General features: G+C 52.1%; 3 protein-coding genes and 1 long non-coding RNA gene across 9 annotated transcripts in view; 2 read left to right on the forward strand and 2 right to left on the reverse strand.

The window, feature by feature from the left end:
• Positions 1-6,207: 6,207 nt before the first annotated feature.
• ISCA2 (iron-sulfur cluster assembly 2) lies at positions 6,208-7,820 on the reverse strand. 2 transcript variants are annotated; one of them, XM_015865164.3, is made up of 4 exons: positions 7,750-7,820; positions 7,476-7,635; positions 7,215-7,330; positions 6,208-7,053 (listed from the first exon to the last, which is right to left on the reverse strand). In XM_015865164.3, the coding sequence occupies exons 1-4, from the start codon at positions 7,797-7,799 to the stop codon at positions 6,879-6,881; spliced, it is 501 nt and encodes a 166-aa protein (XP_015720650.1). In that variant the 5' UTR covers positions 7,800-7,820; the 3' UTR covers positions 6,208-6,878. The 2 variants fall into 2 exon arrangements, with proteins under 2 accessions (XP_015720650.1, XP_015720649.1); XM_015865163.2 differs by having other exon boundaries at positions 7,476-7,638.
• A 2,717-nt stretch (positions 7,821-10,537) lies between these two features.
• On the forward strand, positions 10,538-10,845 carry LOC146760763 (uncharacterized). The gene is made up of 2 exons (XR_014947248.1): positions 10,538-10,677; positions 10,759-10,845. It is a non-coding gene; the product is annotated as an uncharacterized LOC146760763 (long non-coding RNA).
• Positions 10,846-10,995: 150 nt separating this feature from the next.
• Positions 10,996-13,146, forward strand: NPC2 (NPC intracellular cholesterol transporter 2). The gene is made up of 4 exons (XM_015865165.2): positions 10,996-11,106; positions 11,205-11,312; positions 11,602-11,774; positions 12,334-13,146. The coding sequence occupies exons 1-4, from the start codon at positions 11,028-11,030 to the stop codon at positions 12,418-12,420; spliced, it is 447 nt and encodes a 148-aa protein (XP_015720651.2). The 5' UTR covers positions 10,996-11,027; the 3' UTR covers positions 12,421-13,146.
• A 457-nt stretch (positions 13,147-13,603) lies between these two features.
• The window catches only part of LTBP2 (latent transforming growth factor beta binding protein 2), a 55,972-nt gene continuing 41,817 nt past the window's right edge, over positions 13,604-27,758 (reverse strand). The window contains exons 12-35 of one of the 5 annotated variants that reach the window (XM_015865158.3): positions 27,386-27,616; positions 26,811-26,833; positions 26,509-26,548; positions 26,179-26,274; positions 25,347-25,472; positions 24,960-25,088; positions 24,551-24,670; positions 23,563-23,682; positions 23,281-23,403; positions 23,027-23,152; positions 21,866-21,988; positions 21,443-21,568; positions 21,230-21,352; positions 20,928-21,059; positions 20,046-20,171; positions 19,303-19,446; positions 18,886-19,077; positions 18,694-18,774; positions 18,393-18,521; positions 18,065-18,205; positions 17,738-17,905; positions 17,092-17,367; positions 16,725-16,874; positions 13,604-14,477 (exon numbers count right to left, since the gene is read on the reverse strand). In XM_015865158.3, the coding sequence (XP_015720644.3) occupies positions 14,311-14,477; positions 16,725-16,874; positions 17,092-17,367; positions 17,738-17,905; positions 18,065-18,205; positions 18,393-18,521; positions 18,694-18,774; positions 18,886-19,077; positions 19,303-19,446; positions 20,046-20,171; positions 20,928-21,059; positions 21,230-21,352; positions 21,443-21,568; positions 21,866-21,988; positions 23,027-23,152; positions 23,281-23,403; positions 23,563-23,682; positions 24,551-24,670; positions 24,960-25,088; positions 25,347-25,472; positions 26,179-26,274; positions 26,509-26,548; positions 26,811-26,833; positions 27,386-27,616 (3,212 nt within the window). In that variant the 3' untranslated portion in view covers positions 13,604-14,310. The remainder of the gene's footprint in view (positions 14,478-16,724; positions 16,875-17,091; positions 17,368-17,737; positions 17,906-18,064; positions 18,206-18,392; positions 18,522-18,693; positions 18,775-18,885; positions 19,078-19,302; positions 19,447-20,045; positions 20,172-20,927; positions 21,060-21,229; positions 21,353-21,442; positions 21,569-21,865; positions 21,989-23,026; positions 23,153-23,280; positions 23,404-23,562; positions 23,683-24,550; positions 24,671-24,959; positions 25,089-25,346; positions 25,473-26,178; positions 26,275-26,508; positions 26,549-26,810; positions 26,834-27,385; positions 27,617-27,758) is intronic. The other 4 variants (XM_085550501.1, XM_085550502.1, XM_085550503.1 and 1 more) reach the window with 4 other exon arrangements.

Below are 27,758 nucleotides of genomic sequence, written 5' to 3' on the forward strand. Positions count from 1 at the left end.
CGCCTCTCCCCAAGCTACATTCTTAGCACACTGTTCTCTTGGTATCTCTCAACTGTGAATGCAGGCAGGCTCCTGCCATAGGATGCGCTCTTATCTCTGTATTACAGGTCATGAAGTGACATGAGCAAAGGTTGAGAGCAAACCAGAGATAATAAGACAAGGTTATCTGTGTGGGCAGCCTCCGAAACAGGGCAGCAGCAATCCCAGGCGAATGCTGGGATTGTCAGCCAGAAACATGCCAGGGAAACACATGCATCCAAACGTTGTTTCTTCCCACTTCTTCCCCACTCTCTTTCCTCTGGAGTGAATTCACGCAGAGTGAATCCTTTCCAGTGCTGCCAGCAGTGTCCGGGATGCATGTGAGGCTGCTTGCAGTCAAAATAGCTGGCTCTGAGCTGACTCTATTAATGGAGGGAGACCTAGATATGCTTCTTGCCTGAGCCGGGACTTAGTTAGGCTGCTATAATTAAAGACTGTGGCTTCCCTAAGAAAGATTCCAGCTGCTTTGCTCGGCAGCTTGCTCCATCAATTTTGCTCTCATGCACCTGACATGCACCAAAACCCATTGCTGTGAGGAAAAGAAAAAAGATGCATAAATCAAATGCATGTGGGAAACAGGAGCGGGAGTGGAGGGGGCAGAGGGAGTGAAGACTCCAAAGAAAGTGATACTAATCAGCAGAGTGGGACTGATTCTCAGGTTCCTGTGTCATAGAAGCTTGCAGTCACATGCAGCAAACCTGGTAGACCTCAGCACAAGGCAAGAAGCATAAGCTATGTCCTCATCTTGTCTTAAGGTGAATAGTTCCCTTTGCTGAACTACTCCACTTGGAGTACCTCATTTCTTTCTTTCTTCAGGGGAGGCTCAGGGGAGATTTGCCCCTGGGCTGTCTGCTCTGGGCAGAAGGGTCATGTGTCAGCCGTGTTGACATTTTCCGCCCCCAGACCAGTCTCCCTTTCTGCTGGTTCAGAAAGCCTATGGTTTCACACAGGTCTCAATCCGCTTTCTCCTGCCCCTGTTCCCATGGCTGCTCTCTTAGGCTGGATACTCTCTGAGCTGCTTGGAGTTGTTCACCCTTCTCCCACATCAGGTCTGTTTTCTCTTTCCTCTCCCATCATGTTGGAGTTCTCTTTGATTTGCAGACACGATTTTCTCCCGTGTAATTCAGCTCTACCCTGTGAATTGGCTTTTCACTGATACATTTTTTGCTTTGCTCAAAGAGGATTAAGTAACTTCTTTCACCATAGCAGTCCTATTTCTGTCCTGTACCTGTTATCTGGGAACCTAGGGCAGCAGCAGCAGGAACAGTGTTTTATTAGTGGGCTGAGGGATCAGCCACACAGCCTCACCGCTCCCCACAAAGCCTATGCAGGTGTTTGCAGATAAAGTTCTGCTAACAATAGCATCTTCTCATTATTTCCACCAAAGCCAGCTACTGCATTCTCTTTTCCAAACGCTATCAGCTCTTCCCTGCCCCTCGGTTGAAAAGTTTCTATAATTGACACAAAACTACCAGGTCTGAAGTTTCCACAGGTGTGCACGGGTAAGCAGAGAGCAGGGGCAGCCTGCAGCAAGGGTTGCTGGGACATGCTGGTGAGGGCATGGACACCCTCATCTGGACACAGCATGGGATGCTGGCAAGGAGAACCGACCCTGTGTGTCAAGGCAGAGGCTGCATGGCCCCTCGTCACAGCCTGCTCAGCTTTGTCACATGCAATCAGTGCTGTGGCAGACCACAGCAAGGGAAACAGTTGTACTGGAAGAGCTCCGCCTTGCCTGCTCTGAGGACCACTTCTGCCTACATACTAACTCCTGAATGAACAGAGCTTTATTATCCTCTGCATTAGCATCTGTGAAAGACCAGTGGGGCAAATACAGAAGGAGAGCTCCACTACATCCTGCACATGGATGACTCAATCATGCCAGGTTAGAGCAGGGCAAGACACAAGCTTTTTCCCTCAGTAACCAAGATTAGACTGTGAATAAGAGGAATTAGCTAAAGGTCAAGCCAGCTAGAACAAGAATAATGAACACAGGCTTAAGGAACAGCTGTGTGCAATTTCTCAAAGTACAGCAAATTCTCTTTCTTTGACTCAGTAGCAGGGGGAGGCAGAACATTTCTGGCCAAGAGGCTGCAAGCCCCATCGTCCAGCAAGAGCTCGCTTTCTCTGCACACCAAGCCGCACACAAAGCTGCAAACATTGCCTTTGATCCCAGCTGACAGTCACAACCTCACAGAGCAGTCTGTTGTCATCACAAGAAGGTCCCTTGCTCCTCAGGTCAAGGTGATGCACCCTGGGCCTCGGTGCCCAGCAGACAAAGGCTTCTCCTTGGAGTCTTTGACCTTGTAATTAACACCTGACCTGTCTGACCGGGAGAAGCTGGAACACACCGACCTTCGGAACCTTTGAAAGTTCAATTAGCTTCAAGGGCCTTTTCTGGCTGAGGAAACAAAGAGCTCTGAGAAGTAGTGGAGCGTTGTCATCAAATCATTCTGAACTCACTATTTTTAGCAGGGTGAGAAGGACAGAAGGGAGCTGAAGAGGGTAGGCTAGAGCCACAGCACATGGGATGGCAGCGGCAGCAGGGCCTCTCTTGGCAGACACATCCCTCAGTCCCAAGCCTGACCAGAGGAGGAAAGGGGCTGTGGCAGTACTGGTAACATACTTTTAAATTTAAATGTTTAACTTTCTTTTGTTTTTTTTTAAAAGAGATGAAGCTCCATTTTCACCACCCCACCCCCATGGTCAGAAAATGAGCCCCACAGATAGAGCTGGAGATAATGGCAGGTTGCCATGGAAATGTGCATTTAGTCTCACTGTTTCCAAGGCAACTGAAAGACATACCATTCTGTTCCTCTGAAGGATGCCAAAGGTAAATGAGCACTGATTAAAACAGGGGCACAAACTTGGGCTCTAATCAACCACAAAGACTAGGGCCATAAACTCTTATTGCTCAAGCAGGAAATATTAAGAGCTTCAGCAGTGATGGGAAGGCCAGAGGCAGGGAGCCCTGCACACAAACTGCTCCCTGTGGAGCCAGGAATCACAGCCTTGCTGCAATGGCCCAGCTCAATGCCATGCCCAGCTTCAGCTGCCTCACTACGGTCTTTCTGTCCATAGTGGGATGCTAAAACCACCCCAAATCCATGGTCTCCCAGGCTGTTTCCTGGCTGGATATCTGCACAAATCAATGCCAGTAACAATCTAATCCTGGAAGTCAAACAGAGCAAGCATGCTTCTCAGAATCCTGCAAGAGCCAAACCACACCATTAATCCTCTGTGCCTAGCCCCTAATGGCGCTTGATTCAAGGATTCACCCTCTTCTAAAACAAAATACAACCAAAAAACAACAGCAATAAAATGATTACACAAATGGAAGCTGCATCTCCTTGAATCCTGGTTCTTCTTCCACGCTGGCTGACATTCATATCAAACAAGCCATTATGCAGTTCCCTTTTTCTGCTGACAATCCGTCAAGGAGCTCTGGCCTGTTCCAGAGGACAGTGGATGTCCTGAGAGCCCCGGCTGGTGTGCATGGAAGAACAGGCAGAGAATGAGGCAACTGAATGCTGTATATCCTATCACACACTGCTAATGAACCCAACTGCTGTGTCTGCGAATGGAAGCAGCATGCGGTTCAGTCCTCAAGCACATGATGCAGCAACACATCCTGGGGAAAAAAGAGAGCTTGTCCTCAATTTAGTGAACTCCTCTGGCCAGTCCCAACTAAGGGTATGAACAGGGGCTTTATACCACTCCAGTTTTCTACTCCATGCTGCCAGTGCATGTTCAGAATGCCTGCAAGGCTGAAGGCAGTTGTGATACAAAAAGAAAGTAGTTGCCTTCATAGCGTGGGACACAGACAAGAGAAGACTTCTTCTTTCCTGTCACTGCCTCCTCCGCTGCTGAGTGAATCCTCCTCCAGGCACTGGATTCAGGCAAGCCCTAAGAAAGCAGGAAATTATACTACTGTGTGGGGGAAGCAGAAGCGCAGTGGGGTGCTTCTGAGAGGGAACTGGCTCTTCAGCACTCACCATCTTCCTGACTCACCCAACAGGTCAGTACAGATGTAGAATATTACAGTAAGACTTGAGTTTAGTTAAATTTTACAGAAGAATACGTTGGGGTGTGATAACCACTTGTTCTCTTAATAGTTTTGAAAACAGAGCTGGAATGCTGTTCTTAGAACATGCTGCTTATCTATCAAGTCCCAGCAGAGCCAACGAGCCCTGACCAAAGCAAGGATTTCTGTGACATCTTTCTCTACCCACCTGTCACTGATACTGATGGTTGTGCCCTTTCCCTTGAAGTTTTATCTTAACGTAGGTTTCCATAAATACCTTTCTTGATCATTCCTTGTCAGGTAGGTGAACTGAGAGAATCCTTCATGTGGGAGCAGAGAAAAGATTTTCCACTGCAGCTTCTCATTTGCAGTAAAGCAAAGCCAGCATCTTCAGCTCCACACTCCTGTCCTAATCTCATGGTTTCAGTACAAGGGCTGCCACACATCCCCACCTTACAGCCACCACACAGACGTTCCAAAGCAGTCCCTCACCCTCCAGGCAGAACTGAATCCCCTTTCTAATCCTCTACATCCTTTACTTTGTACCAGTGGTGACATCTTTTCTCCACTATGTTCCATGTACAAACCTTAACGTTTTGTTTTTTCCTTCTGCAAGAGTCAGAATCCAGCCTTTTTTTGCCTATACAGGCAAAATTCACCAAGGTCACCTTAATTACATCCTGCTAATACAACCCCCTTACTAGCTTCCTAGACACTGAAGTTTCCAGTTTATGATATGACAGATTTTATTCAGATATTCATTTATTTTTTTTAAGAGAGAACATGGTGATAAGAGATAACACAGCTTTTTACATCCATTCCATACTGGGAACAGGAAGACTAGTAGTTTTGGACAGTAAATTTTTTGCTCCTGACAGGCAGGATTAAGAGGTCAAGTGCAAGGCACCGTACAGATGAAACCTCTCCAGCTTAGAGCATGAAGACTACAAGTCTGGAGTATCAGACCAAACCAGCTCCAGCCTGCCTCCAAAGAAACTTTTGTTCTTGCATAGGTCCTGCAAGGAGCACATTCAACCTCACTTGAGTTGCCAGTCTTGTACACATCCAGAATATCCGATCCCAAGGAGTTAGGGGTCCACCTAGTGCAGTTACAGCAGTACTACCAAAAGTACAGACAGCAAGGCGCGCATGCAAGCTCCCCCTGAGCCCAGCAACAGGCTGCTGGTGACAGTGGTACGAACACAACATTTAATTTATAGTTGGATTGGATGATCTTGGAGGTCTTTTCCAACCTTGGTGGTTCTACGATTCATCCTTCATATAGTTGCTGCAAAGAAGGAGGTAAGTTACCTGACAGTGGTTGCACTCCATGCAGACAGTACTTGTTTGATTTACTTGAGAAGTGGAGAGCGAGCAAGCAGCACCTGGTTAGGTTCTGCAGAGAGAGCCTATACACATTTAGTGAGCACAGTAACTCAGGTGGAATACTTAGAGGGGTAAAGAAAGGTTTTCATAAAAAATAAAAAAAAACTAAGCACCAGAAATCAGCAGGTTGATATGTAGTATATGCATGTGCTGCTGATTAGCTTAGAAAGGAATTCTGTAAGCTTAACAACCAGAAGAATGCCTATGGCACTGAGTCCTCAAAGCCTCACGGTTTGCCTTAAGCAGTTCCTCTGAAACCAAAGTCATGCAGTCCTCCCAAACTCACGTGAATGATTCAAGTCTTAGACAATTTGGTCGTGATCAGATAAAACACGAGAGAGGGAACAAAAATAGTTTCTCTATGTCTCCTTTCACCCAGAAGCACATGAATCACTGTGATTTAAAAGACATCTAGTGGCAGATAAAAAGATACAGAAAACTAATCAAAATGATGTTATTCTGGAAACCTCTATTTTCCCCATTTTCTTTGAAGTTTTGGAAAGGAAAGGAGTTATTTAATTCTTTCATAACACCAGGCAGACAAGGTAGACAGGATAAATGGTGAAGCAAATTATTCTCATTTAAGTCAAAATGACTTAAGGACACTCATGCAATACTCCAGAACCTGTCTGCCTTTGTCAACTAAACTTCCTTTCCTGTTAGGAAGAGAAGACAGTGGATTCACTATGAAACCTTAAAGACTGTATGAAATAAAAAGCAAAGTCACATTTAGGAACAACCTAAAACAGCACTGGGGATGGAAGGCTATGTATTTTATTTATATACATACACACACACACACCACTTCCCCGCCCCCAAAAAATAAAAAAAATAAATCAAATAGGTATTAACTCTTGCTGTCTCAGTTTTTGAGCTTCATTTACTTTGAACATGTCAAACCTTTCATCCCAGGGACTCTGAGCAAAACCACTGAATGTTGAACAGCCAGCAACAGTGGCAGGTATAAATCCAGCTCAGCTGAAAAAAACATGGGTAAACAGCCCTAGCTGGAATGAACCCAGATTCTACCCGCCAGAAATGCATGAGTAATACCAAACAACCTCAAATACATATATTTTTTAGTGAGAACTCTCAATAAACACGTGAATATATATGCAGCCATTTCTTGTAGAGACAAGTGGTTCCATATTCTGAAGAAGGCAGGTGAGTCTGAACCACTGAGCAGGTGGTTCACACAGTACTGAAGATGCCTCTGTTTGTGTGATTATGGTTACTTCATATTTCTGAGAGGAAGACCAAAATGCCTTGGAAACAGGCTCAGTTCAGACACATACAGCTGGTGTCATCTGTATCTGCTGTATTACAGGGTTAGAAAGATGAGAAGGATTGGCTGAGAAAAGATCAAAGAAAACCCTCTGGAGGCTGCCAGGAAACATCTGCAGACTGCATCCATCCACAAGAAGTCCAGTCAGAATTTGACAGAGAAAGAAGTCCCACAGGAGCATCCCTTCTCTGCCTGGGGATTGCTCACCACCTGGAATGAGCTGCGAATCAGCTCCTGGCTGAAGTCTACCATGGAACCTTTCACAAAGGCCAGGCTGTCCACATCCACAACTACACGGGCACCACCTTGTTCAAACACCCTGCAGAAAAGCAGCATATTTAAACATTAGTTGTGCTGCAGACGCAACAAAGAAGCGCAGCCTGAGCACCTTCCTCATCTCACAGTCTTTGTCCTTCCAAGGCATTGTACCACACACACCCACCTTGCCCCCCTTACAAAGAACAGCCCTTTTGTCCTTGCCTGTCATCGGGATTGATAACTGTGTCCAAAGAAAACTTGTACTGGAACCCAGAGCAACCACCTCCTTCCACCTGCAGCCTGAGAAACTCTGATCCTTCTGCAATCTCCAGCAGCCTCTACAAAACAGAAGAGATTAAAAAACAAAACAAAAAGCAACAAAGAAAGGCTCAAACCACGTTGAACAAACAGGCAAACGCTGCAACACCTCTATGTGCCCTCAGGGCAGGCCGGACGCTCCGGTAACCGTTCTCGGTGCCGTACCTTGACGCAGCTCTCGCTGAGGTAGACCTGTCCCTCGCTACAATCGCTCTCCGTCGGGCCCGGCTGGGATGAGGACGACGCCCATCGCAGCGAGCGGCCCAGAGCGCAGGCTGGGGGGCCGAGCGGCGCTTGTCCTCGGCGCGACGGAGCGTAACACCAACTGCTTCAAGGAGAAGGAGGAGAAGAAAGGGCGAGCCTCAGCGGGGCCACGCCGAGCACCCAGCCCCGTACCCGCCACCCAGTGTCACAGAGCGAGGCGCTGTCGAGTCGGTACCTGACCCGACTGGCCCACGCCAACCACACACAGCGCCTCAGCGCCGCCATCTTGCCTCCCGCTCCTGCCGCAGAGGCCCCGCCCCGTCCCTTCCGCCATTTCCGGCGGCAGCCGCCATGACACCTACCGAGGCGGAAGTGCCGGGCGGGCCGTCCCGAGCAGTGGCCATGTATGGGGAAGGTGCTGACGGGGCTGGGTCAGCCCGGTGCTAAGTTTGGGAACGGGCTGTGGCTGCAAGCGTAAAACTTGTATTTGTCCTTGAGAGTGTTTGCTTTTGAAGGCAGCAAAGCTCGTGGAAGAAAAATAATTTTGTAAATAACGCGGTGTGTTTGCGGTGGGTTTAGCTGGGAGGGTTATTTGTGCTGAGTTGTACCCGAGACCCTGACAGGGATCAGGGTGTCACTGCAGGGGGAGATACGCAAACAGGAGAACAAACACGGGGCCTGGGCTGAAGGATCCCTTAGGATTTGTCCCGATACTGACTTTGCTGTTTAACTTTCTTTATCAAATAGCAATCTCTCAATCTCTGCTGCTCCCTGCAGAGGCCGGTTTTGCTGTGGGTCAGGATTTGTGGCCCTGGTACTGCAAACGCAGGCGTACACGTGCTCACCATAATGCGTGTGCTGCAGTTCCATGCAGTGCCCTCCTGCTCCTCGTGTCTCTGAGAGCAGGATCCAGCAGGACGGGGCAGCTGTGCAGCCCTCATCCCCGCAGTGGGTGTCCGAGGCACGGCTCTCACGTGCAGTCTCCATGGTTTCATCACAGAGCCTGCGTTAGCACCAGCACTTGCCACCTCCCAGGCCCCCTCTGCTCCTATCTGCTGCCTCGCGTTTCAGCGTGTGTAGGTGTTTAATATCTCTTCAATTAACTCCTCACAGTCAAAGCAGGGAGCTCACGGTGCCTAATGAAAGGTTACGTGCGTTTTGCTTTTCCTCTTGAAAAACTTGTATCAGCCGCTTTGCGGAGGATGAATCTTCACTCAGCTGACTGAGTCCTGAACTTGGCTGCTCTGCCTCATTTCTCTCTCTTAAACCTGATCCTTTGACATGTGACAGCGGTCCGGCCTGTTGCTCAAAGATGTGCCTACAGTTAAAGGGTTGCTTATCATTTCCTCATGTGCTTCTGCTGGAGGAATTCCAGGCTGCAATCCTGTTCCCTAGTCAGGTTTGTGGAGAGTCATACAGTGGCATGACAGAGGAAAACCAGTCATCCCAGCAGGAAGGGATGATTTTAAGTCAGCACAGCTTGGGACTTGGTGACTATTAGCTTTCTCACACATCTCAATCAGAACAAGGCAGTGCCTAGAACAGCTTGACCTCTTTGCAGCACAGTGGAAGCAAAGGAAGTACTTAAATCCAAGACGAGATCTGCTTGACAAAGTTATTGTCCATTAGGCGTGGAGTAGGCAGCTCCATACAGAGATTTAACAACTGCAGGAAGCAGAAGTATTTTCTTTGGCATAGACATAGAAATCAAGCACATGGTGGAGTGCCTGCAGTAGTAAACATGTAGTTAAGTATTATGTGTATAAATCCTAAAAGGCTCACTCCCACGGTGAATGTGGCTGCCAGGCTGTGGGGGCAGCGCATTAAAGAAATGCAACCACATGCTTTTGCTTATGTATACCACCCTGCACATGTAAATAAAGACTGGTTTGAGCTGTTGAGTTTTTCTCACTCTTGGATTAACTCTGATGATGTTAACTAGGAAAGCATCACAAGCGGGGCCCCAGAGGAGCTGGTGTTCATCCAGTTGTCTGCAAACAGCTGGATCCTCAGATGAGGCACATGATGCTTTTAAACACATCTGGGGGGGGGGGGGGTTGTTTTTTGAGTTATTAGTGCACCTCTGCGTTTGGAGGAATGAATCAAGAGCTCCTGGGAGAAGAAGGGGGAAGGATGGTTCTACTTCTCACATTGTACTGGCTTTTCTCTCTTGCAGGATTTATTGTGCTGAATGCTGGCATTGCGTGGTCTCGTGTTGCATCTATATTCACTGCAAATTCCTTTGAGGTATTTGGTGCAGCCATAAAAAAACACTTGTACTTTTTACATGCCCTCAGTCTTACCAGCATTAGATGTCTGAAAGGGAACAAGTATCTTCAAGCGAATTCTGGATGTTGCTCTGTTACTGTAGATTGAGAAAATGAGAGAGAGAGTTGGCCTCAATCAGAGTTAATTTAGTCTAATTAATAATCAATTGCTCTGATGAGTGATTCTTGTTCTGGGGGCAAATGTTCGGAGTAGCCAAGCCATGTAAAGAAGGAGAGCAGCTGTTTCTTAGAACTTCTCTATTATCAGTGATGGTTTCTTCTTTCTGCCAGCTGTGTAGCCAGGGGGTGTTTTTGTCTCAACCAGAATGACAGTCTATGTTTTTTTCCCTTCCTACGCTGTGGTTTTGTTGGTCTTGTGGTTCTTAATAACTTGGTGTAATCTGACTGTGCTTTGTTTCCCCCTCCTCATTCTGGTCTGCTCCCTCTAAGTTTGGGGAGCTCCTTAAGCTCTCTTTAAGCTCACTGAACTGACGAGGTCTGCCTTCAAGCTGGGTTCTCTAAGTATTCTGCTTGCCTCTACAGCGTGTGCGTTTAAGGCATTTTATCCCTGTCTCAGCAGAAAACTGAGCTCGTTTGAGTGATTCAGAAACTGATGACATGAAACCCCTGCCATGGCTGTTGAATGTGAGCGTCCCGTGGTGCATTCATTGCGAATGCTGATGATCTATAGCTAAAGGAGCATGTTCTGGCTGAGAGAGCAGGAGAAATTGATTAGTCCCTGCATGTGGATTCTCTCTAGAATAGCATTTCTGTATTCATTGCCACGGCAGTGCCCGAAGGTCTGTGTGTTTACCGAGCTGCACAGCGCTGTTCCAGGAATTGCCATTCGTTCGGTGTAGCTGCTCATCGAGCGGAACTTCGGATTTATTCCTCGGGTAATTGAGTTGGCGGGATGTGTAAGCGCAGAACGCAAGCACCGGCCTTACAGGGATGAAAGTATGTGTTCCCTGTCTCAGCGAAATGGTGGCTTCAGCGTGACCCAGCTGCCACAAGGGGCACGGCCTTGAGGACAAGGTCTGCTAGCGGCTGCACGCTGCCTCGGGGAACCGCGCACCCAGCTGTCAGCACAGCTGTCAGCACAGCCGCAGCCCCCAGCCCGGCCCCGCGGGCGGAGCGGCGCTCAGCTGACCGCCGGGACGGGGCGGGACGGGGCGGCCCCGCCGCTCTCATGTGACGCCGCCGCCGCCACCACTGCCTCCGCCGCGCAGCTCAGCGCACTGCCGCCATGGTGCCGTCCGCTCTCGTGCTGCTGCTGGCGCTCGTCGCTGCCGCCCTGGCCGAGCCGCTCCGCTTCGTGGACTGCGGTGAGTGTCCCACGAGGTGCGGGGGGTCCGGTCCCTCGGCCGAGCGGGAGCTGCCCTCCGGGGTCCTGGCACCGCTAACCCCTCACTCGTCCTTCTAGGTTCCAAAGACGGAAGCATTCAAGAGGTGAACGTCAGCCCCTGTCCCACTCAACCCTGCCAGCTCGTCAAAGGGACCTCGTACAGCATCAACGTCACATTCTCCAGCAGTAAGCATCGGCTCCGTGGGGCCTGGGGCGCTGGTGGGGTCCTGTGAGAAGGGATGAGGTGGGCAAAGGGGGTGACAGTGACACATCTGTGCCTTTGTGTCTGGGAATAAGTGGGCAGGGTGGCTGGAGGGGGCTAAAGAGTGGGAAGGAATAGCTGAGGTGCAGAACTGCTTAGTGTGCTCTCTGCAGCCTTCGGGCAGGCTGTCCTCCGGGTATGTCCGGGGGGGACACAAAGTGGAAGTGTTCTCCCTGCTCTGGTGCTGCACTCACGCTTCTCCATGTCCTGCAGAGATCGAGAGCCAAGGCAGTAAGGCAAAGGTGTATGGCGAGATGCTGCATGTGGACATACCCTTCCCCATCCCTGAGCCTGATGGATGCAAGTCTGGGATCCAGTGCCCCATCCAGAAGGGCCACTCGTACAGCTACCTGAACAAGCTCCCTGTGAAGAGCGAGTACCCCAGTGTAAGTAAGCAGGAACCCCACCTGTGTCTTGCAACTGCCCTCCTTCCTGGGGCAGGCCCAGAGCCCATCTGTAAAGAATGCTTCATCTCGTGGTATGGGGAAGAGGTCCGAAGGATCTTCAGCTGCTTCTCACTTTTGCTGTGAGCAGGATTCTGTCCCCAGTTCCTGTTTTGGGACAAACCTGGCAGAGGAAGCAGCCTGACTCCAGCTGCTTCAACTATCCCAGTGTGTGTTCCTTGTGTGCTGTGCCCACTTGCAGCCCCCCTGCCAAGGCTCTGCTCCCAGCCAAGCAATCAGATCTGGGGTGGTTGGCTCCAGGTGCTGTTCAGATGGGGAGTGCAGGTTGTTTCCTCTGCACTGTCGGATGGAGGTTCTCAGTGTAGCACGTGAAAGTCTTCATGTTACACAGCAGCGCCCTCCAGCCACACAGTATTGCAGGAGTCATCACAGGTGGCTCAGCTCCTTCCCACAGGGCCACCAGGACCCCTCTGCTTCACAAACAACAGATGTCTTTGCTTTGGTCTCTCCTAACTATTCTTACTTCACTGTTCTCTTTCAGATTAAGCTGATAGTGAAGTGGGAGTTGGTGGACGACCAGGATCAGATGTTGTTTTGCTGGAAGATACCAGTGCAGATCACCAGCTGAGGAGCCCTGCCATGAGTTGGGCAAGGGGAGGAAAGAAACAGAGAAAATAACACAAGCCAAAATCTTTTATATAAGTATTTCTTACTGCTTCCTTCAGAACTCTGCAGCCTCTGGGCAGCCAGTACTTTGTTCCTGCAAGGCCAGCTGTGGGCAGAGGGCTCTCGCCCCTCTCCACAATCCCTCTGGCATGTTCCCACAACAGCTCATGGGGAAGCAGTGTCTGCTGCTGTCAGCAAGAGAGACTGAGTGTTAGGACATTTGTCTTCCATGTGCTCTGTGGAGGCACTTTAGTTGTTTGAAATAGAGCTGTCTGTCCTCACAAAGAGATTTCTCTGCAGTGAACCTGGCTAGTGTCTGAGCTGCTACCCGATAACCCTTCAGTGCCTCTTGTAGAATGCTGGCTCCATCCACCCTCCTGTGCTTTTTCTGCTCTGCTGTGACCGGGATGCTCCTAGGAACTGCATTTTCCACCCTTACATCTGAAGAAGAGGAGAGGAAGCTTTCCTGAGCTGGCAGTGGAGTCTGTCCTGGGCCCCTGCTGGAGCCTGCAGGACTATGGCTGGGAAAATTCCTTTTTGTGGATGCAACGCCAAATGGCATTCAGTGTTTCTGCAGGGATGTTTCTTTCTCTAACCAATGGTTTGCACTATCAACTAACTCGGAGCTGCTGAGAGCTCCTGAACCTCCTTTTATAACTTTCCTTTTAATAAAGGCTAGACAAAACCAGCTTGTTGTCTTCTGGGAGTAGATGGCTGGAGGACAAGCGGAGTGTCTGGGCATCTTCTGGCTGGTTCTGGTCCAGCTGTATTGAATCAGGCTCTGTGTCAGATCTGATGGTCCCGCACCGCCCTTAGGTGATGGCTGTGCAGAACACATCTTTACTTGCTGCAGTGTGGGGCAAAAGCTTTCCTAGCAGGAGCTCTGGGGTAGGAGAAGCAGCTCCTGGCCCTGCTCAAGGGCTCCTGGCAGACACAAGGATTCTTGAACTGCAAGCAAGGGGTGTGTGAAGGAAGCAGGGTGTGAGCAGCCACATGTGCTGTGCAGCCCCCAGGGGCTGGAGTTGGCTCCAGTTGGGGCAGGTAAGTGGGTGTTTGGCTTGGCATGGCTTTCCTCTGTCCCAGGAGCAGGGAGGCTAGTGGTATCCCTTGGCAGAGGGAAGACAAGCACAATTCTGACCCAGCCCCAGTGTCATGAGCCACAGGGCCCAAAATAAATGTTTTATTTAACAACATGAGAGAAGTTTCCAGCAGACTCAGTTAAAAAAAAGTCATCAACTTTACAGAAACTAAGCTGGAACCCTGCCCACTCCCCCCAGCCAGCGCGGGGCACAAAGGCGCAGCACAGGGGTAGGGATGCGCCTGGGATGGCTGCAGGATGAGCCGGCTGTGGGACCCCCATCCTCTCCATCACACCCTAAGGTTGGGCAGCAGCTTTAGGGAGCCAGGGTTGCTCCTCCAGGGCTGTGTCCTGGGGCAGGCTGCGTGGTGCGGTGAGGCCCGCCACTAGGTCAGTGCAGCAGTGATGCTTGCCGTGGGGAGGTGAACCCAGTCTCTCTGCAGGGTGCAGGGAGGAGCTGGGGCTGCACAGTAGGAGAAAGTGTCCTGTGAGCCCCCATAGTATGTGGCATTGCAGCAGGTGCTGGGGGCCGGGCTGGGGAGGGCTCTGCTGTGGCAGAAGCAGGGGCTGGAGGTGAGGATGGGAGTACAGAGGCTGGGAGCTCAGCCCTGGCAGTCACAGCTAGGAAAAGGTGGCGGGGGAGTTGTGCGCTTTGGAGGTGAAGGAACAAAGGGCTTAGAAGCAGCCACAGCCCCGGGGACCCTTGTCCACACCACCAGGTCCCGGAGAAGCGTGTCACCAGAGGGGAGTAACCCCACTGCCGCTCCTCTAGAGCTATGCTGCTGCTGGGCTCTGGGCTGTCTGGGGCACACAGTGGTGGGGCTGGGCCAGTGCCACATAGCCTGGTAAGCAGCGGCAGCGGAAGGAGCCTTCTGTGTTCTCGCAGGTGCCACCCTGGCACAGTGGCACTGGGACATCCACATCCTCACACTCATTGATGTCTGCAATGAGGAAAAGAGGCGGTGAGATGGTGGCACAGTGAACAGTCCCAGCATGTCCCTGTGCCCCAGGTGAGCCCTCCCAAGTCCAGGCTCCTCAAGCTCCCTTATGTCCCCCAGCACACCCAGGCTGCCCACCGTGACCCCCCAGCCTCTGTCACACTGGGTTGCACTTGACTCCTTTGCCTTGATGCTGCATTCAGCACATCTGCAGAATCCCCTAAGTACAGCATCCCCAATGCTTGGCACCCTGGCCACAGACTGAAGCCCCAGAACAGTCCCTGCCCATGCTCTGCAGCTGGTGACACCCCAGGGGAGCACAGCAGCTTCTCACTGACAAGTCATGATAGCCAAAGATCTGGGAGAAAGGCCACCTCCAGTCCTTTCCCAGTCTGACAAGGTCAGGAGGCAGATGATGGTGGCCCTGAGAGGCTGATTATCACCTCCAAGACCAGAACACAAAGGAACCTCATGCTATGCAAACAAGGGCTTGTTTTATTAACCTGCAAACTATGCCAAAGTGCTCATGTGGGAGCCCTGCAGGCAGCCCTGTGCTGCAGCTCTGCTAAATGCAGCAGCTCTGAACCACCCCAACCTGCAGAGAGGCAGCAGCGGGGCCTCATCCCTTTGTCCACAGGGCTGAGCCTGAGCCCCTTGACCACAGACTCCAGCCTCATCAGGGACACCCAGGGTGAGCATCAGCAGAGCAGTGTTAGCAGTGCACACCAAGGCCTGGGGCTCCCTGGGCAGTGTGAAACAAGCGTTGGCTGGGCAAATACAGAAAGAGCAACAAGAAAAGGCTCCATAAATACATTAACAGGAAACAGTGGGGAATGTAAGTCTGGGCCTTATCAGAGGAGGAAACAAAAGCCAGACAATGCCAAGCTGGCTGGTGTAGCTGATGCAGGCTTTGTTCCAGTCATCATAAATACACCCTTTCTGACCAGATTCAGTATGGATGTTTCAAGTGTTTAAAGGAGAGGCAGGAGCTCTGGGAGCTCCACATCTCAGTGTAGAGGCTTGATGATTAGCTAAGTAAAGCTGCTGCAGATCATCTGCAAATACTTGGTACTCCAGCACTGAGGAGTCAGAGTTCCATCTGAGGTGGAGGAATGCAGTAAGTGTCCCCACAGATGGAGAAGGGGGATCTGGAATTACAGATTGCTCACTCCCATCCACTTAAAAAAGCAGGTTTCTGGATGATTAGTTCACTGCCCTCCTCCCCCAGAAGGATATAGGGGCTGTTGAATAGCCAGAGCAGATCTGTTCAGACCTGATTATGTCAAGCTATCTGGTTCCCCTTACTGACCTGATAAGCAATCTGTGTGATAAGGGGGGAACAGTGGGTATAACTTCTGGCCAGGATAAGGATTTCAACACGCTCTCACATGACACACTCAAGTGGACTGAGGAAATATGGGCTAGATGAAACTGCAGCAATTGCACAATGGGTCACTAAGCTGCACCCGAAAGATAATTAGCCATACGTGGTTGTAATGAAAGCTATTCAAAATGCTGCCTGTTGGGTCTATCCTGACCCCTGCTCCAGTCAATGCTGTCATCTGTGTGGACAAAGGAAGACTCTTTGTGCTCATAAGATCTATGTGATGCCAAGCTGTGAGTACTCTGATCTTGCAGAGAAGTCAAATTCACTGAAGACAAGTGCAAAGCATGGCAGCTGAAGAAAAGCAAACTGTGCACAAACACAGAAGGGGGAGCAAGAGGACAGGCAGCTGTTCTGTCCAGCAGCTCTGGGGAAGGAGAGGCCACAGGCTTTGTGTGAAGAAGCTGCACGATCGTGTCATGCAGAAGGGATGCTGGGGGGGTAGAATGAGTGCCCTGCCTAAGGAAAGAGCATCTTCATCTGTTCTGTTGGGTGCCTGGGACTGGCCAGGGGAATTGCACTTTTGATAGAATGGACATATAGAGTGATAGAGGTAGAGCTGATGATGTGAGGAGCTTTAGAGACCTTGGCTTATAGGACAGGGTGGAAAGTCAAGGTGAGTTTAGAGGAAAGAAAACAGAAACACAAATCCATCTATGCACAGGAGTGCTACACAAGGAAGGCAGTGACCAGCTGTTCTCTGATGCCCCCAGGTGTCCTTACAACGTTCTCAGCTCCAAGGCCACAAAGCACCCAGGAGAGCAGGGAAGCCTATGACAACCATCCCAGGCAGCACCACCAGAGAGCGGCAGCAGATAAGAGAAGTGTGGGCCACCGTGTCTACAGTGGGACCAAGAGCCACTTACCCACACAGGCCATGAGGGTCATGTCCAGCTGGTAGCCATCGAAGCAGTCACAGGTGTAGCCCTCTGGGACACGCACACAACGTCCGTTCTCACAGCCATTGAGGATGCCACACTCCTCAGCCTGCAGCCCCTCAAAGCCCTCATAAAGACCTGGGGGGTGGCAAGGGTGCGTCAGAGTGGGAAGACCGCTTGTCTGACCACAGAGAGAATATCTGGCATGTGGTGAGATGGTGCTGGTGGGGCTGGGAAAACTGAGAGCATCCAGCAGCATAGCCAGGGAGAGAGTCTGCTGCAAGCCTGGAGCACCCCAGCTGGGGTGGACATGGGCTGGGTGAGAAAGCACCTCTTTGTGTCTCTAAGTACTCACCAGGTTGGCTGGGCAGGTAGCGGGGTGGGGGCCGCCCTGGGCCATGGTGGAAAGGGCTGCCACGAAACTCACTGCTCGGTTCTCTCCGAGGGAAAGCCACGTCAGGGTTTCCATACTCTGATTCCAGGTAGTTGTAGTAGGGGCCCATGTCTGGGCTGGGAAGGCCATAGTGGGGATCTTCCAAGCCTGGTCCATACTCATACCTAGGTCTTTCTCGGACCTCAGCCCCTCTGTCACTGTCTTCACTAGCCCCATTACAGAGGAAAGCAAAATCAGCTGTGGTGAGAGAAAAGTAGTGTCAGAACTCAGCAGGGCTGCTATGGCTGCTAGAGGGTGCACCCACATGGGGTCAGCAAAGACTCAGCAGGACCAAGATGCAGCTCCATATTTTGCTGCTCGCAAGACCTGAGGAAAGCAGTCTGAAGGATGGAGCAACTCTTCCCTCCACCACCTCAGACCACTTCAAACCATCTGGAAGGTACATTCTGCCCCATGGTGCTGCCCAGCCCTGGAGAGGCAGGGTAGCTCATTTGAGTTGGCTTCAGCAGCAAGGGTGGCAAGTGCGGTCCTGGCTGCAACCACAGCACAGCAAGGCACAGCATAGCACAGCTCCACTGAGAGGTGTTCCCCTCAACACTCTGCTCACCAGAGGACCTGTGTGGACAGAGGGCACAGTTCTGGCCCCAGGCTTCACCAAGGCGGCAGCAGCACTCGGTGTAGGTGGTCTGCTCGCCATGCAGCAGGTCTTGGCAGATGTAGTCAGAGACAGTTTGCCAGCAGACATCCAGGTGGATCTCATACTCCTCCAGGGCATCTGCAGGTGACATGAGCAAAGGATGACGTGGAAATCATTCAGAATAAAGCCACCCACTGTCCTGGCAGTGATGACCATGCACTCCAGCCCCAGCCCCTCCTGCATCCTGTGTGGTGATCCTGCTGCAGGTGGGATGGCCCAAGGTGTGCCAGAGCTTACCTGCTCTGCCGGAGAGGTTCACACAGCGGTTGCCAGTGGCATCCAACACAAGTGGGAGGCTGCAGAAGCAGTGGTAGGAGCCAACTGTGTTCAGGCACTCGCCGTTGATGCAGTACACCTCGTTCTGGCACTCATCCTGATCTGCCCACATGCAGGATGGAACAGTGACTCAGGCTGGCAGGCAGGGGCAGCAGGGCCCATTCCCTGCCCAAACACTGCCTGCTGTCTCTCCCATCCCCTGGAGGATCAGAGGGATCTTCTTGGCCAGCCCTGGCCCTGCTGTCCCTCCACTCAGTGGTGGCCCCACTGCTCTTTGAGGTTATCTTACCTACACATTCGAGCTTGCCGGCATCATAGTAGTAGCCTGTACGGCAGAAGCACTTGTAGCCTGGCACTGTGTTCAGACACTGCCCATTGCGGCAGAACTCGGAGCCAAAGGTCTCACACTCATCCATGTCTGAGAGGAGCAGAGAGAGGAGAGAGCATGTCTCAGAGGTTTCTCTGACAGGATGTCAGTATTCCCCACCACGACCCTGGGGAGGTATTTCTGGGGCTCAGTCTCCATGCAGGTCTTCATACAATCCCTTTCCCCATTGGGAAAAATTAAAGAAAACGGTGCCTGCTAGTACCTGTGAAGGAGACTTTTCCTGAGAGTGGATCTTCTTGAGGAACATAACCCTTCCCAAGAGGGCAGATCTCTTGATACTCGACTGACCAGGAGGCAGATGCCAAGATGAGAAGAAAGCAAACAGCTCTTTAGCACAACCAACACAGTGGGCAGAGAATGGGCCCTACTGGGAGTGCTGGGGTCACCATCCTACCTGTGCCCAAGATGGGGCAGGGGTAGGTCTCACAGTTGTCACCCCAGGCTGCCCCCACGGTGCAGCAGCACTCCTGCTTTGTGATGTTCTTGGCCAGGACGCTGTCACACAGACGAACGTCGCTGATGTGGTAGTAGCACTGCTTGCGCTCCATGCTGTCAGAGGGTTGGGCTGTATGTCGCTCAGGGTCCTCTAGAAGATAGTGGAGCAGGAACAGAATGGGGCCCTTGACGCTCCAGCACAGTACACCCTAGCCACAAGGTCCCAGAGCAGGCTCATCAGTGGCCTTCCCATTTTCACGATCCTTGGTTCTCCCATACCTGCACAGGCTCTTACAGCCCAGGCACCTCCTGCAACCTCCTCAGCTCTCCCCACCTTAGCCAGCACCACCACACTCCTGCCCTAGTTGCTTCTCACCCACGGCTGCCCGTGGCCGGCACTGTCCTGTCTCTGTGTCGTATTCCTCATGGTCGCTGGGGCACAGGCACAGGAACGATCCCTCCACGTTCTCACAGAGTGCAGTCCCACATACAGCCACCATTAACTCACACTCGTTCACATCTGCAGAACAAGAGCAGCAATGGGTAGCAGCCCACAGGTGGGAGGTCAGAGTATGCTAGGGAGCACTGCCTCAGCATGGGCAGGCTCTGCAGGGTCTACAGCAGTGGAGCATTCTTTGGTGGGGCTGGAAGCTACTAGGGAATTGCTGGGAGTTCTGTTGGCACCGTGGCTCAAAGCAAAGCCAGAAAGAGCTTCCTGCCCTGCTCTCAGAAGATCCAGGCAGCCTGAGCTCCTGCTGCTGTGAGCAACAGCACCACAGGATCAGCTTAGTTTGAAGGAGGTAGAATCTCCATCAGATTAAGGTCTCTATCTAGGCCATCCCCCTGCTCAAAACAGGGTCACTTGTGGATCTAATCACATCATGCACCCAGGGTCTGCTGTGCTAAGGGAACAGCACAGGAGGTTGGTTTTTTTTGTTCCCAAAAGGACTCTCCTATCTGTGTCTGAGGTTCTCAGTGCATGTTTGCAGACCCCATTCATGCTCTGGGAGTCATCACAAAGCTGGCTTACTGCCACACCAGTCATTCACTGGCTGATATATCTTCTTCACTACTTAATAGAGTGATAACAGGAGACAGGGACCCCAAAAAGTAACTCACCAACACAGTAGTGCCCAGAGGGAGAGCTCTCGTAGCCACGGTCACAGAGGCAGCGGAAGGAGCCATCTGAATTCTCACAGAAGCCATGGCTCCCACACAGCGTCTCATTGGCACACTCATCTATATCTGCAGCGGCAGGAATTGCAGCAATTACCCTAGAGCCCAGTCGATGCCCTCAGCCCAGCCCCTTCTGCTCTCACCCCAAAGCCTGGGGATCAGGGCAAGCATCACCTTGATGTGAGAGATTGGATATGGCTCATCCCCTGACTATAAGTCTGAGGGTTAGAGGGAAAGGAGCAATGGCACAAACACAGAGGGCTGAGGATGAACATCCCACAACCCTCCTGCTGCTGAACCAGGCAGATTTCCCTGCAGGACACAGAGCCCACAGCCTACTACTCCCAGTCCTGAGCAGAGTACTGAGCCCAGAAGCAGCTCCTCCTTGCTGCAGCCTTCCCTGAGCTGGGGGAAGACAGGGAAACTGCAAAATTCCCCTTGCACACTTCCTTTTGCATGACACTGGAGCCTGAAATGCCAAATCCAGCCATGCCAGTACAGCATAGCAACAGCTTTCCCTTCACCCAGTGCTGCCAGGCACCGGGAGCTGCAGTCCAGCCCCAAGCCTGGGATGGCTGTAACCTGTCCAGGACTCTCCCCAAGCAGAACACAGCACAATGCAGTGTCTGTTCCAGATGCCAGGAAGAGATGTCTAGACACAAGCAGGCACCTCAGCCAAGAAAACAAACTCCCTGCATTATCTGCCTCCCCACTGGCCATATGCTTCCTCCTCCTCCTCCTCCTTCTCTACATCCCTGGCAAAGATGTTCCACAGCCATGTTGTTCCTGCCAGGAAAGGGACAGGGACACTGAGACTGTACTCACCAATGCAGTCACCCAGGGGTGTCCAGTGGAAGCCAGGTTGGCAGCCCATGATACAACGGTAGGAGCCCAGGCTGTTCTGGCACCGCCATGTGCCACAGATGGCATCCCCATATTCCTTACATTCATCCACATCTGCAGGGAATGGGGCAAAGGGACAGGGACTGTCAGCTGGGGTCCTGTTTGCTCAGGGCTCATCCTGGGTCAGGCTCAGTTTGCCAGACCCTCAGCCTTCCTTGCAAGACACCAGCAAGTGTGAGCACCGGGAAGCTCTCAAGATAATCTCCCTGGCGATGAGCTCTCACCTATGCAGTCATCAGTCTCCTGGGAGTGTTTGAACCCATTTTCACACAGACACCTGTAGGAGCCTTCTGTGTTCAGGCACTGTCCTTTTGAGCACCGGGATTTGTCTGTGCATTCATCCACATCTGCAAAATCAGGCCCAAATCGTCAAGTGGGGTCTTGTAGCAAGTGAGGAAGGAAGAGGCAAGCTGTATCCCTACCACCCACCAGCTCACCTTGACAGCTGACTCCTCCAGCCGAGCTGGAGAAGCCAGGCGCACAGATGCAGAAGTAGGATCCATGGCTGTTGAGACACTCACCATTGGGGCTGCAGATCTCACTGTTAAGGCACTCGTTCACATCTGCAATGGGAGCAGAGTCAGAGAGACTCACCCAGCCTGCTTCCTGAGCCGCATGGATCCCCTCTGCAATGTCTCTTACACCCCCTCACAGAGCTCCCAACCCCTGGCTTTCTTGACATGGAAAGAGAGACCTTCCCTATCCACAGTGATCCTGCACTTGGTTACCATCTTATGGGTTTGCCCTGTGTGGTGGCATCACCTGCTCTGGCACAGGCATCCTCCCTGTCAAGAAAGAAGGGGATCCATAGGGAGCATGCATGCCCTAAACCCCGAGGGCTGCAGGTATGGGGTTTGTACCTTGGCACACTGTGCCATTGATGAGCTCGAAGCCAGCCTGGCAGTGACACTCATAGGAGCCCAGCGTGTTCCGGCATTCTCCTCCTAGGCACTGAATAGCATGGTCTGCACACTCATCCACATCTGCCAAGTAGAGGGGTACAGCACAGAGTGAGGTTCCAAGTATAGCCAGCACTGGAGAAGATCCCCACCTAGGGCAGCTGTCAGCCTTCAAAGTGGGTCAGGGCTGCCATCTTGAAGCTTTGCTAGTGGAGGAGGACCTACTCTGTTCTTCTCTCCTGCCAGGAGCTGAAGCACTGAGGCTGGCAGCTTCTAAAGGCAAGGAAGGGACTTTCTCTTCATCTCTGCAGAGTGATGAGCGTGCCATAAGCATAAATGAGCACCACCCTCTAGCATCTTAGGGTAGGGGCAACCAGTCGTCCAGTTTCAAAAGGTTGCAAGCAGCATCTCCTTTGGGAGATGAACCATAACCTAATTTATTTATCACAAAACCTATCATGAAATTCTTATCATTTTTCAAATATGAAACCCACATCCACAGACAAGGCCACCATCCAAGGCAGGGAAGAACATGCCATACTGCCATTGGGTCAGTGTGACCCAAACAGTATCAAATCCTGATAAAATGCCCTCATCACATGGCTGGGGCATGGTGGCTGAGAAGGGGGCATGTGAAGTCTTGGGAAAGGGGAATAGCATGCAAAAATCAGATGGAATGTGACCTTCATTTCACACAGGGTTCCTCAGACACCTACACTGAAGAGAAGCAGGGGAATCTTCCCTCTTCTCTCCCACTTCTGAATTGAACCACATGCAGCTCCTCTCTGCCCATGTTTTCAAGCTTTATATTCCTCCAGCCTTACTGAACATTCCTCAGGTCATCATTAGTCCAGGAGTCTCATCTCTATGAGCCTCATGAGTCTCTACGAGTCTCCTCTCTCTCTATGAGGCCTTCCTTCCATCTCTTTCCTGAATGATGAAAATCTCCTTTCTGCTGTCCCCATGCTACCTACTGACTGGAAAGCCGAAGAGCTGTAGAAGGATCTTGAGGTTATAAAGGTCCCCATGCCCTACCAACAACCTAGGTATGGCTACGCTTCTCCCGCTCCTGGGTACTTCTTCCCTCTAACACCTGCTCCTCTGTCCCAGGGAGAGGGATACCTTCACATGTGCTGCCATCTCTAGAAACAGTGTAGCCAGCATCACAAGCCATGCAGGAGTAGGAGCCCTCGGTGTTGAGGCAGAGTCTGGAGGGACAGGCAGTCTGGGCTGCGCACTCATCAATGTCTGCGTAAGCACATGAGGAAGAGTGAGGATGTGAAGAAACCATGCCAAGGGGCAGCTGAGCTGAGGGAACTGGCCAAAATGGGGTCCAGAGAGTCAGCACTCAGGCAGAAGCAAAAGGTCTCCTGTACCTTCACAACTCCTCCCATCGGGTGCCGCCTCATAGCCCCGGTAACAGGAACATCGAAAAGAGCCATCCAGGTTAATACATTGTCCGTGGGCACAGGTTCTCTCCACCAGGCACTCGTCCACATCTGTGTTACACAACAAAGGGCAACATGGCACAGAAGGGTGCTCAGGTCTGTCCCCACCACCCAAGTCAAGAGGGCATTGTGCCAGACAAGCGTGTTGCATGAGCTCCTGGCTCCTCGTGAGGGTAAGAGTGCCTCCCGGGGGCAGACTGAAATCCTTACCAATGCATCTTCCATTCCTGGGCTGATAGCCATCCGCACAGCTGACACACCTGTAGGAGCCTGGGGTATTGACACACTTCCCACGGGGACAAGGGCTGGGATCCACGCACTCATTGATATCTGCCAAGAAGAGCACTCCTTGCGGACATCTCTGGGATGCCCCCTGCAGCTGGGTCCTTAGAGTGCCCCTCCAAGACAGGGACACCCAAGGGGAGGTGAAAGGGATTTGCCAGGGCTCAGGCAATGCTTTTCATAATATCTCAGGATCCTACACCCACACCTGAGGGCTGACATAATCCAGCAGCAAAACTTTGCTGACAGAGGATGTTGCCAGGGCCAGGAACGTGCATGGGCATGGAAAGGGTTCAGCCAAAATTTGCACAGGGCTGCTCTGCCAGCAGACTTTCATAACTGTGATTAAGAGGCAGCTTCCAGTTCAGGAAGTCCTTAAGGCGTGTGCTTTCTGGAGGCCATGCGGGGGTAGAGCATTCTGTGCATACCTTGCTTCCCCTGTACTTCTAAACTATACTCTCAATAAATCTGATGGAGACAAGCTACTGAGGAAGGGAAATCTTTGATAAGGCACAACATGTATTCATGAGGTCAAATTCTCTGATGGGCCCAGGTCATGCCAAGTGAGAGGGATGCTGTGGGGACAGGTGGAGCGAGCCTCTGTCACCTGCTCTCCCTATAGACCACTGGCCAGCAGAGGTGTCTGGTCACAGAGTTAAGCTGGCACTAAATTGCATAGGCATCTCCTTCCAGAAAAGGAAGTGGACACTGGACTGGTCCGAATGCTCTGTGGGGCTGTCCTTTGGAAAGTGGGAGAGGACATCAGGAGAAGTCCCCTTTGGCTGCCCAGGGAAGCTTGTCCCTCTCACTGATAGAGGACAAGCAGCCGTCAGGGACTGGCAAACATGAATTGATCCATCCTCCACTCCAGAAAGAGCAACCCTGCAGCAAGGCAGACAGGCAGCAGAAGCCTCACCTTCACATTGTCCTCGGAGGCCCATGGCAAAGCCCTCCTTGCACTCACAACGGTAAGAGCCAGGGGTGTTGACACATCGCTGTCCTGGACAGGTAGAGGGCTGCTCACATTCATCTCGATCTGGTGACACAGAAGGAGACAAGTCCTAGCCCTACAATTCTATGATTCTGTGAAGTCCTGAAGCTTTCCCCCTTCAGAGCTGGGTGCAGCAGAAGAGTTGCTCCATCTGCTGAAGTCTGCTCAGGGAACACATGTCAGGGCTCTGCTCCAGATCCCATTCATCCCTAACCACCCCACCTTTGCCATTAAGCAGTGAGCAGTGTATGCATGCACACTGGAGAGTACAATGGAGGGAGAATGGGGAGGCCCTGGAGAGGTGGCAGTGCACTGTCAGGTAGGCACCTCTTACCTTGACAGGTCTGCTTGCTCTCCAAGAAAACCAGAGTGTATCCAGAGTAGCAGAGGCATGAATAGGAGCCCACGCTGTTGATGCAGTGACCTTTTCCAGCGCAAGGATCTTGCAGACACTCATCTTCATCTGTGCTCAGGTGAGGAAGAAAGACAGTATCATCATGAGCAGCTCCTGCTGTTCCCAACCAGCCCCACTGTGCAATGGGTGAGCAGGAATTCAGCAGCAGAAATACTAAATAACCTTCCCCCAGGAGGACCACAGAGTGTACTGACACCTTGCAGGGGTCACTGAGCATAAGGAATGGGGAAACTGACCCCAGCCTCAGAGCTGCTCTGGCCTTACTTGCCCTCTTCACCCCTGGGAGCAGAGAAGGTGCCAACATACCAATGCAGTGCAGACGACTGGGGTGCAGCGTATAGCCCAGGTGGCACGAGCAGCTGTATCCATCCGGGGTGAGCACACACACACCAGCTCCACAGGCAAGGGATGAAGAGGCACAGCCGCTGGCCCCTGGGTGGAGAGACTGTGGGGCTAGGGGCCACAATCCCCTGCAGTGCTCACCACAGCCCCAGCCCCACAGAGTGGAGATGAAGAGGGTGGGAGGCCTTGGAAGATGGGGAGTGAGAGCAGGCCCCCTCCCCTCCTAAGCAGAGTGCAGATGGTAGTGGGTGGCAGTGGGGAGCAGGAGAGGGTGGCAGCATCACCTCCCAACCCCAAACAAAAGGCTATTGAGGGAGGCACATTCCTTAGCAAGGTGCCTCCGCCAGCCCTGCTCCCAAAGGTGCTCCAGCCCCAGGCGGAGGGCCGGGGCCACACTCCCAGACACTTAGGCAACCCTGGAACAACAGCCCTCTTGTTTTCTGTGCAGTAAACAAGCCGCCCAGGCAGCCACATGCCGCCCCTTTCGCTCAGCTTCCCGGTGACTCAGCTCATGCTGCAGCCACTAGAGCAGGCGTGTGACCCCTGACCGGATGCTCACTGCCCAGCGGATGAGCTGCAGGAGGGAAGGGCCCTAAAAGTCGAGAGATGTGCTCCCATATAAGATTGTCCTCAGGCCTCCCCTCTCCTGGCTTGCTTGTCCCACTGGGACATGACAGCAGGGCTGGGATTCCCAGGTTCTAGGTGGGAACAGGGCTGAGGAAGGGAAAGAGCTCCAAAATAGAGTTTAGTTCATAACGTCCCCATAGGAGCAGGCAATAAGGTGAGGGACACACACCTGAGCCCTGCGCGGGTATCTGTGATGGAGCAGCATCTGCCCAGGTGGTGGTAGGGCCAGGCTGGGGAGGAGCACGCCGGGACTCTTCTTCCTCCACTGAGGGGAGTGAGCAGGAAGAAGAGTGGCTGCAGCAACCTCAGCATTATGTTGTTCAACCTCATCCACTAGCTCCCTGCAGAACCAGTGTGGCCCGCTGGAGAGGCACCATCCCCGCATCCCTGCAGCCCTCCATCATCCACCCCTGCCCATGCCATGCAAAAGCTTCCATGCTCTCCTTGCTGCCCCTTCTTCATCACTCCCACCCTGCCTTCCCACCAGCCAGGTATTTACCTCCATGTGCCTCAGGCTCTGGGGTGATATCAGCAGCATCCTGAGATAGAAACACAAGACTGCCTCTAAGCACCTGTGTGTAGCTAAGATGCAGTGTCCCATGCCCACTGCAGTCTGGCAGTGGAAAATGAGGGTCTACGCCTCACTCCTCAGCATGAGCTGCAACCCCAGCCCCATTGAACTAGAGGTAACACTAGTGTGAGCTAACAGCCTCTGAGCAGGTAACTGCCACAGTGCCCACGGTCACCACAACTCAGCCAAGGTGCTACCACAGATGTACCTCAACAACAAAGGTTACTCACCTGCCCAGCAGCAAAAACTTCACCTGGAAAGTGAAATAGTACATGGTGAGTAGAGACAAGGTGGGCAGGCCCCTTCACCATACCCCGGCTGCTCAAAGTTCATCCCACCACTAAACCACTGCCTTGCAGTAGTTCCTCACTCTCCCCGTACAAGTTTACCACACTCAACACCCCTGGACTCCTCTCCTGGCACTTCACAGACCCCGGGAGCTCCCACCCCAGCAGATTCTGGCACAAGCACTGGTCACGCTTCTCCCCAGCTGCACTGGACAAACACCAAAGGACTGCAGTGCCAGAGCTCCCACGCACACTCAAAGTCCCTGGGCAGGCAGCCTGGCCAGTCAGCACCAACTGCAAGGCTGCAGTCACAAAAGCCTGAAGCATTCAACCTCCTCTGCAAGTCTTGAAGAAATCATGTCTCGTGCCCCATGAATACTGCAGGGCTGAAGAACAACACCTTGCATATTTATACAGGTCTAGAATGCCCACATCAGCTACAAGTCCACCCAAGAGGATGTAGCAAGACCTGGGAGTTTGCCCTCCCATGCAAGATCACGTGGAGCAGTTCTAATTACTTTCTCCTGCTGAGATGTCAGGGTGGGGCAATGCCTCCAGGACACTCCCATGCAAACTGTCCTGCAGCCGCTGTCTCCTTGTTGCCCAGTTTAATGTCCAGTTGCTGCTCTCACTGTGCTCTTCCAGGCTTAGGGGCAGCTCTTCTGCCTCTGCCTTCCTCATGGAAAGGCGGATGTCAGAGCTGGAGTAGGTATAGCCGTGTCCTGCTGGGCAAATTTCTTTGAACGCTCCTGCAGAGGAAAATTAAATCAAAGTTTTGGAGGTGGAAAAAGAGAAGCATGCAGGGATCACAAACACACATGCTCATAACACCCAGACATGGTGTGTGGAGGAAAGGAATGAAAACAGAGAGGTATCTATGTCAGTGCAGGT

This window comes from Coturnix japonica, chromosome 5, assembly GCF_054131305.1.
Source record: "Coturnix japonica strain WE chromosome 5, WE-NBRP24, whole genome shotgun sequence".
NCBI lineage: Eukaryota > Metazoa > Chordata > Aves > Galliformes > Phasianidae > Coturnix > Coturnix japonica.